We start from the raw sequence: 8,518 nt of genomic DNA, 5'->3' as shown, positions 1-8,518 counted from the left end.
GGACTCCAGCTGCTCAGGAGATATGTAAACAATAGCACTAAGGATGCAGAGGCAGGTTACCTGGGACAATATCCCATCCTTTCCACAAAGCAGTGCCACTCCTAAAAGTGAATGTTTCCTGCTTCCCAGCTGTTCACTGTCATCATTTCCAACACAACTACGAAATGGGTGAGTCTCCTCTGTATTTGCACAGTGACCAACCCAAGGGAAGCAATCTTGGTGGCTTCTGCAGCCCTCCCCTAATAAACATGATCAGTAACAATTAAAAACTCATTACAGCTCTAATTACAGCCAATATAATGCCACCTGGATTCATTCTCCAAGGAGCTCATAAAATCTTACACCTATTATATTTCTTTCCCTGTTCTAAAGAATATTGCATCACTCATGCCCTGAACGGGGTTATATGATAGACATCTGCCCACGCTCTCCTCCTTCCAGCAGCTTCCTGCACATGACAATCTCAATGTCCAGAGCTATCTTCACACTCATTAGGTCCTGTTATTCCTTCAGTGCATGTCCAAGCTCCTCTTTGGCTCCACTGGGAGCTCTGCAGAGTTCATCCAGTTTGCTCTTGGCTTTGCTGAGGGTGAGATCTCCTTTCTGTTCCACCTCAATAATGCTTGGTGGAAGGAAAAGTGCTCTGAGTCCCACCATCAGAGATCTAACCATCCTCTGAGCTGTAGGGCATGTAACCACTGGCACTTTTGCACTAAACCAGGTGGTGATGGGACAGGTCAGCAGTCCCAGGCTGTATCTCACAGCCTGCATTGCTTGGACTGACTGATGGAGAGGTGGTGGTAAACACCATCAGCCATCTCACTTTGAACTCCAATTTTTGCAAGCCAAAAATGATATGAAAATGCAGGCAGGTTCTCGTTAGCACCCAGGCAGAGCCCACAGGAGATTCCTGGGGGCAGATTTTGTATTAGCACAGCTGGCACGTGCTGTAGAAAGCCAGAACTTACAGTAAAAAAACCATTTATTTTATCTTTTTTATCCTCTGTGACCAAAATTGCTACATCTCCACCAAAAACTATTGAACACATATCATTTCTTGACCAGCCACTGAGGCTGTTCCACAAGCAAGCTCACTTATTTTAAGACAAAAAGACCTCTTTGCTGCAAATAGGGATCTTCTAGACCCAGCAGTAATCACAGTGCCCTGTGGGGCAGAGGAAGGGGAGCCCAGCCACTGGACTCTTACCCTCTTTCATTCAAGCATGATGCACTTGAGCAATTAGTATGACTCCCTTTTTCATGAGCACAGCAGATGGGAAAGATAAACTCTGGCACCTCCATGTTAGAGCCTGGCTCCTCTCCAGAAAAAAATCAGGGATCTTATAAAAAGCCTGTGGTTTTCTGCAGGATGAAGCCTGTATCTCTGTCTTCCTGTGTTTCAACACACTGGAGATCTTCAGTCTCTCTGCCATCCTCCCAGGGAAGTCCTCAGGAGTGCTCTGAGGCTTCACACACAATCACAGAAGGGCTGGAAGGGAGCTGGGAAGCTCATCCAGTGCAACCCCCTGCCAGAGCAGCACCACCCAGAGCAGGGCACACAGGGACTCATCCAGCTGGGGTTGGGATGTCTCCAGAGCAGGAGCCTCCACAGCCCATCTGGGCAGCCCCTGCCAGTGCTCCCTCAGCTCAGCAGGGAACAAATTCTGCCTTGTGTGTCTCTGGAACCTCTGATGTTGCAGCTTGTGCCCGTTGCCCCTTGTCCATCATTGGCCATCCCTGAGCACAGCCTGGCTCCAGCCTCCTGACACTTGTGAACATGACTGAGCTCAGCCCTCAGGCTCCTCTTCTCCAGGCTGCAGAGCCCCAGCTCCCTCAGCCTTTCAGCATAAGGCAGATGCTCCACTCCAGCACCTCTGTGCCCTGTGCTGAGCTCTCTCCAGCAGCTCCCTGTCCTTCTGCAGCTGAGGGACCCAGAACTGGACACAATATCCCAGATGTGGTTTCACCAGGGCAGAGCAGAGGGGCAGCAGAACCTCTCTGACCTACTGCCCACCCCAGGCTGCCATCGGCCTCTTGCCCACGAGGGCACGTTGCTGCTCAGGCTCATCCTGCTGCCCACCAGCACCCCCAGCTCCCTTTCCCCTACACGACTGTCTCAGAGTTCATTCCCCAGCCTGTGCTGGTCCATGGGGTTGTTCTTTCCCAGAGGCAACACTCTACCCTTGCCCTTGTTCAATGTCATTAGATTTCTCTGTGCCCATCTCTGCAGCCTGTACAGCTCTGTTTGAATGGCAGCACAGCCTCTTGGGTGGCAGCCACTGCCCCAGTTCAGTATCATCAGCAAACACTGACAGTGCCTCTATTCCCTCAGCAAGCTCATTAATGAATAGATTGAACAATACCAGTCCCAGCAGCGACCCCTGAGGGACACCATCCTGGCCTGCACCTGTCCTTCGGTTCTTCACTGGGATGAGGCAATAGGAGATGACTAGGAGGTGTCTTTCATCCCAATTTTAGACTCATTGTTTATTCAAACAAGAGAATAAGGCACATTATAGCCTGGTATAAACATCAGATTAAGAGGTCAAATGTGTCAACTGAGAGAATATTTGGAGGAAAATAAGAAAAATGGCATGAAAGCAACAGTAATTCAAACAGGGGCTACTATTTCTTCCGTGTTCAGTTTGATGGCAAGGACCCTGTGGTACAGGTCCTGTGTTCATCCAACAAACACCGAGAGTGCCCCAGGACAATGCACACACCACCGTACAGTCAGGGTTGATTCACCTACCAGTCCATGTCCCGCTCCTCCCAATGCTGGAGAAGAATCCAGCCAAGCATTAATCAAATTAATTTGATTGCAATGGGGTGTTATTCAGAGAGGGTTAATGACTCACCTGGCTGGACAATCTGGAGTTATAATAGCAGGTTTGAGGCCATGTCTTATACTTTCATGCTGCCTTTTTTTCCATGAGTAACTTGTGACCAGGTGGCGTCTTCAGGCCTTCCCACAGCTGGGTGTGAGGTGCTGGTGCCCATGTAGGAGCCCTGCTTGTTGGATAGATGGTGCTGGTGGCTCATGTGCCCATGAAGGCAGAGGATGGCCATTCCTCATTGGTGCATCAACCACCCACTGCAGACCTATCACTGGTGTCCTGCTACACCAAGGCCTCCAGCACACCTGGGTGGGACCTCCAGGCACCATCAGGACTGAGATGCTACATGTCCTCTTGGGATGACAGCTGTGCCAAGGATTGGCACCAACCACCACAGCCCAATGGCCACATTCAAACCACCCCATTCCAATGGCAGTTGTCAGACTACCTCACTCCAACGGGCACATCCCAATGGCCACACTCAAACTTCCACCATTCAACTGCCACATCCCAATGGCCATGTTAAAACCAAACCCAGTCCAACTGCCACATCCCAATGGCAGACTTCAAACCAACCCCAGTCCAACTACCACATCCCAACAGCCCTGTTGAAACCTAGTCCAGCTGTCACATCCCAATGGTCACATTCAAACCACCACATCCTATCTGCCATGTTCAAATCACCCCAGTCCAACTGCCACAACTGCCCTGTTCACATCACTGTGTTCAAACCACCACACCCAGACCACCATGTGTCAACTGCTGCCATTCATTGCCATGTCCTAACTCTAATGTCTCCATTAGTGGCCCTGCCTACCTTGCTCTTGAGGTGCCCATCAACCAAAGGCTGGGCACTTCATCCTACTATGCTTGTGACAATCACAGTCCCCCATCTCATGGCCACCAGGTTGACATCACATCCCACATTCCTCACATCAATGGGTCCATCAGCCCACAGAGAGATGGGGAATCTACTGTGGAGGAGCAAGATGGCACCTCTCAAGAAGAAAGAGAAGGGTCATCTTCCTTCTTCTCACCCCAGATGGATCATTCATGGCACTCAATGATTTGCACCATAGACATTGCCATTCCTTAGGGAAAAAAAATCAAAGTGTGTTTTCCCTCCCCTGGGGACCATTAAGCAAAAAGACAACACAAAGGTATCTTTTCATCTGTCTGCAGTTTATTGGTAATGAAAGAACTCGGAGAAAAGGGGTGCTGGTAGAAAGCAACCATGCAGTAGGGTTCATGCAACAGAAGGTTTGCAATAAGGTCATACATACATCAGGTGTGAAGGAGAAGAAAGGGATCTATAAAACATTAAAGCTGCCAAATTACTCCACCAAGGGAAGGTGGACATCTCCAGAGACCCATTTCTCACTCCTAAATCTGACTATGAGACATTATCACGTTTCTTCTGCTTACATGAGTCCCTGATAGGGCTGAAATAAGCATGTGGGTAACATGCAGGACACGCGGAAGGCGCAAGGGAAACACGGCCATTGAAAAAGAGACCTGAAAAAGTGAAAGGAAAGAGCAGTTTTACACTCTCCTCCTCAGCCAGTGCAGCAAGAAGCGCAGCAAAAGATGCTCAGAAGAGCTCTGCAGTCCCTGGTACCCCCAAGGGAGATCTTTCATCCCTGGAGACTGGTGGGGCTCAGAGAGGAGCCAGGCTCTGCCAGCAGGATGATGTTATGCTGCAAGTCTCCCCTTGGGCAGGATGCCTTGAGAAGATTCTGAGTTATAAGGGAAACAGTTCATTTATTTGCTGAATGTTGGTTCAAGGTGGAAGAGGCTGTGCTGCTGGCTGGAAAAAGGAAAAGATGCTTCTTTCCTTGGAGGAACTGAGGTCAGGGCTCAGTATTTTACACCTGAAGACTTGACCGTTGTGGTTGTGACACATCTCCGCACAGAGGAGGATCCCCCCCCTGCAACGAAGTTACCACTTCCAGAGCTGCAGATTCTTCCACTTCCAGAAGAAAAGCCACCACTGAGGATTCCTCCTCCTACACCACAAGGGCCTCCAATGATGCTTCCTCCTCCTCCGACTGCACATACTCCTCCTCCTACACCACTGCTGGCTCCAAAGCCACCAGCTCTGCCTCCAGCAATGGTGGTTCTGCCTACCACAGCTGCAAGAGAAGGACAGGCTCAATGTATCTCAACTGCCAGTCTGGGAATCCTCACAAAACCCAGGGCAAAAGCCATTCTGCAGACATGACATGCAGATACTTACAGATATTTACGTTGGATGGGTTATCTCCACAGAGCCTGTGTAGGGAAAGAACACAAGTTGCAAACCTAATACAGTAGCAATTAAGCTCCATGCAATTTCCCAAACACTCCTTAATTTCCTATTTTGTTTAACATTAACCAAAGGCACTAAATGTCTTCCCTGTAGGGAATTTGTTTCTATTTTTGGCTTAAAAACTTGGGGAAGAAATGAGAGCAAATCAGATTCCAATACTAAATAGGTTGTAAGGTGTGATCAACCCTCAGTCTGTCCCAAGGACAGACAATGCCTAGTAAGGCCAAACTGCAGCAGGACTCACCTGTTCTCCTCTCCCTCCAGCAGCTTCCTGTACATGGCAATCTCAACGTCCAGTGCAATCTTAATGTTCAGCAGCTCCTGGTACTCCTTCAGCAAGCGAGCCAGCTCCTCCTTGTCTTTGTTCAGGGCACATTCCAGTTCATCCAGTTTCCTCCTGGCATCCTTGAGGGCTATCTCACCCCTCTCCTCAGCCTCAGCAATAGCTGCCTGCAGCTGCTGGTTCTGTCCAACACAAAAAAGCAGCTTCTCAGTTCCCTGCTACACAACTCCCTCTGGGGCAGCCCTGAGCACCAACTAGATACAAAATAGGGAGGAACCATCAACCTCCTCCAAAGAACCTCAGTTTCAGTCTTTACATTTCCAGCACATCTTCCCTAGCACATCAATCGGCTCAGCTGATGCCCAGCCTGATACCATTGCCCAACAAGATGCTGAGGAAACTCTACCTGCTTCTTCACATTCTCAATCTCAGCCCTCAGCCTCTGGACATTCCTTGTCAACTCTTGGATCTCTATCTTGGTGTTGCGGAGGTTGTCCCCATGCCTTCCAGCAGTGCTCTGCAGCTCTTCATACTGATGGCAACAAGATAAAGCAACTCATCAGTGACACGAACTCTCCAGAACTCAAGTGGTTCCCTGGCTCAGCAATCAGCAGAAACAGTTCCAGGTACCTCGACTGCTTCCCAACTCACCCGGCTCTGGTACCAAGCCTCAGCTTCAGCGCGGCTGTTCTGAGCGATCTGCTCGTACTGACGCCTGACCTCCTCGATGATGCTGTCCAGATCCAGGTGACGGTTGTTGTCCATGGACACCACCACTGACAGGTCCCGACTGATTGTCTGCATCTGAGCCAGTTCCTACACCAACACAAGACTTAGCCTGACCACCTGAGGCAGGCAGAAAACAGCAGCAGCTCCAAGCAGCCTTTCCAGACCAAATCCACATGGATGCCCGATCCCACCACAGTGTCTTTGGCCACCACATACCCCATTGCCCCTCCAGCTAGCCCAGGGGAAGGGAGAGCTCTTACCTCCTCATAGATGCACCTCAGGAAGTTGATTTCATCGGTCAGAGCTCCCACCTTGGCTTCCAATTCTACTTTAGTCATGTAGGCACAGTCCACATCCTAAAGGAAAGGTCACACTGCTCGACAACGGCTTCCTCCCCACCCAGAACAGCTGCTGGCAGCCAGGGTCTCCCCTTGGAAGCTGCCCATCTTGCTTTTGCCTCCTTCCGCTCTCTTTGCAGTCTATCCCCTTGCATCCCCTCTCTCCTGCTGCCTCTCTAACTCACCTTCTTGAGCACCACAAACTCGTTTTCAGCAGCAGTGCGACGGTTGATTTCTTCTTCATACCTGTTGAACAGAACAAGACAAGAGGAGTCTCTTGAACTGCTCCTCAGTCAACCAGTGGAACCTCCCTTCCCACCATGACAACTTCACCCCCATCTCTACCAAGCTCCACAGCAAAGGGCTGGCAGTCTGGAACTCTCCAGGCTGGCTCAGCTCTCCTTTCTCCGTGCTCATCCTTTGTCTCTCACAGCACTTACTTGGTTTTGTACTCCTCGACATATTGCCGCATGTTCTGCAGCTCTGACTCCAGCTGTCCCCTCTGTCCCAGGAGAGCTTCCAACCTCTTCCTCAGGTTCTGGATGTAGTTTTCAAAGATGACATCCAGGTTCTTCCTTGGTCCCGTAGGCCCTTGCTGCTGGAGGAGCTCCCACTTGGTGGAGAGGACCTTGTTCTGTTGCTCCAGGAAACGGACCTGAAAGCCCATAAAGGGGTGTGTGAGATGTTCACCCAGGCAGAGATTTCAGTACTCAAATCTCCTGCTTATTTGGCCAAGATAGCGTTGCCCAGATCTCCAAGGGAGTAATAGTTCCCTGAAAGCCAGTTTTCCAAGTGGAAGCTTCCTTCCTTCTTTCTCCTCTTTTTTCAACCATCCTTGAATTTTCCTCTTTTCTACATTTCTGCTTCCTTTTCTAGGGCCTATTGGAATTATTACATTCTAGATTCAGATTTTATCATCATTTCCATTTGCAAATTCCCACATTAACTTTCAGAAGCTTCAGATCATATTTTATCTTCTATTGAATTAAATGCCTTATGTCCCAATATTAGAGAACGTTGATTCCTCTCATCAGACATAAAAGTTTCAATATCTATGCCGTATACTCTTTTAAAAATTGTTTTTATAACCAATGTTCTCCCAATGCCCACAGTCTGAAGAACATTCATCTGTACTTGAACTGAAACAAGAAACAATCGGGAATTAACTGAAAGGTCATTCCTACATTCTGAGTTCCTCAGAAATAACTGTTATTGAAAAAGAACCGGCTTACAGAATCCCTTAGGAGTATAACATGATCAGTTTGGTCTGACTGCACAAGGAACTCCAGAGAGAAAAGTTAAGGCAGAATTTTTATATGCTAAGCCTATGGAAAGTTCTTTGGTTTCTCTGTGGGTTAAAAATTTTACATTTCCATAGGAGGACACAATGAAAACTCTACCATCCTTCCAGACCTGCCAACGCTGAGCTAGAAGGACAATATTTCCCTCTCCACATCATAGGAAAGTTCCTCAGAGTCTCCATTCCCAAGTAAATACAATTTCAGCCTCTCACCTTGTCAATGAAAGAGGCAAACTGATTGTTAAGGGTCTTGATCTGCTCCTTCTCCTGGCACTTCACTTGCTGGATTTGAGGATCAATATCAACATGGACTGGACGCAGGAGAGTTGGGTCAACCTGCACTGGCTGGATGCCTCCAGGGAAGCCAGGACCACCTCTCACAGGACCACCAAAGCCACCTATTCCTCCACCAATGACACCTCCTCCAATGCTGCCAAATCCTCCTCCATAGCCTCCACCAAAGCCACCAATTCTACATCCGTAGGCACCGCCATAAGAGCCACCTATGGAAATCCTTCCGCTGCCACCTAAGTTGTGGAGGCTTCTGCTGCTAAACCCTCCACAACGTCCACCGCCTCCAATTCCCCTGGATGTAGAGAACGAGCTATAGCTGATCCTGCTTCTGCTGCCACCTCCTCCAAAGCCACCACAGACGGCAGAGCAAGAGCTGAAGCCCCTTCTGCTCCCGCCTCCAAAGCTTCTGCAGACAGACTGACGAGACAT

General features: G+C 49.2%; 1 protein-coding gene across 1 annotated transcript; it reads right to left on the bottom strand.

The window, feature by feature from the left end:
- Positions 1 to 4,694: 4,694 nt before the first annotated feature.
- LOC104557827 (keratin, type II cytoskeletal 6B) lies at positions 4,695 to 8,518 on the bottom strand. The gene is made up of 9 exons (XM_062015598.1): positions 8,009 to 8,518; positions 6,936 to 7,150; positions 6,681 to 6,741; positions 6,418 to 6,513; positions 6,080 to 6,244; positions 5,835 to 5,960; positions 5,390 to 5,610; positions 5,074 to 5,108; positions 4,695 to 4,969 (listed from the first exon to the last, which is right to left on the bottom strand). The coding sequence occupies exons 1-9, from the start codon at positions 8,516 to 8,518 to the stop codon at positions 4,695 to 4,697; spliced, it is 1,704 nt and encodes a 567-aa protein (XP_061871582.1).

The sequence above is a fragment of the Colius striatus genome, chromosome 26, assembly GCF_028858725.1.
Source record: "Colius striatus isolate bColStr4 chromosome 26, bColStr4.1.hap1, whole genome shotgun sequence".
In the NCBI taxonomy this organism is placed as follows: Eukaryota; Metazoa; Chordata; class Aves; order Coliiformes; family Coliidae; genus Colius; species Colius striatus.
Note: the sequence above shows the minus strand (reverse complement) of the source record. Positions and strands in the feature narration are given on the sequence as shown.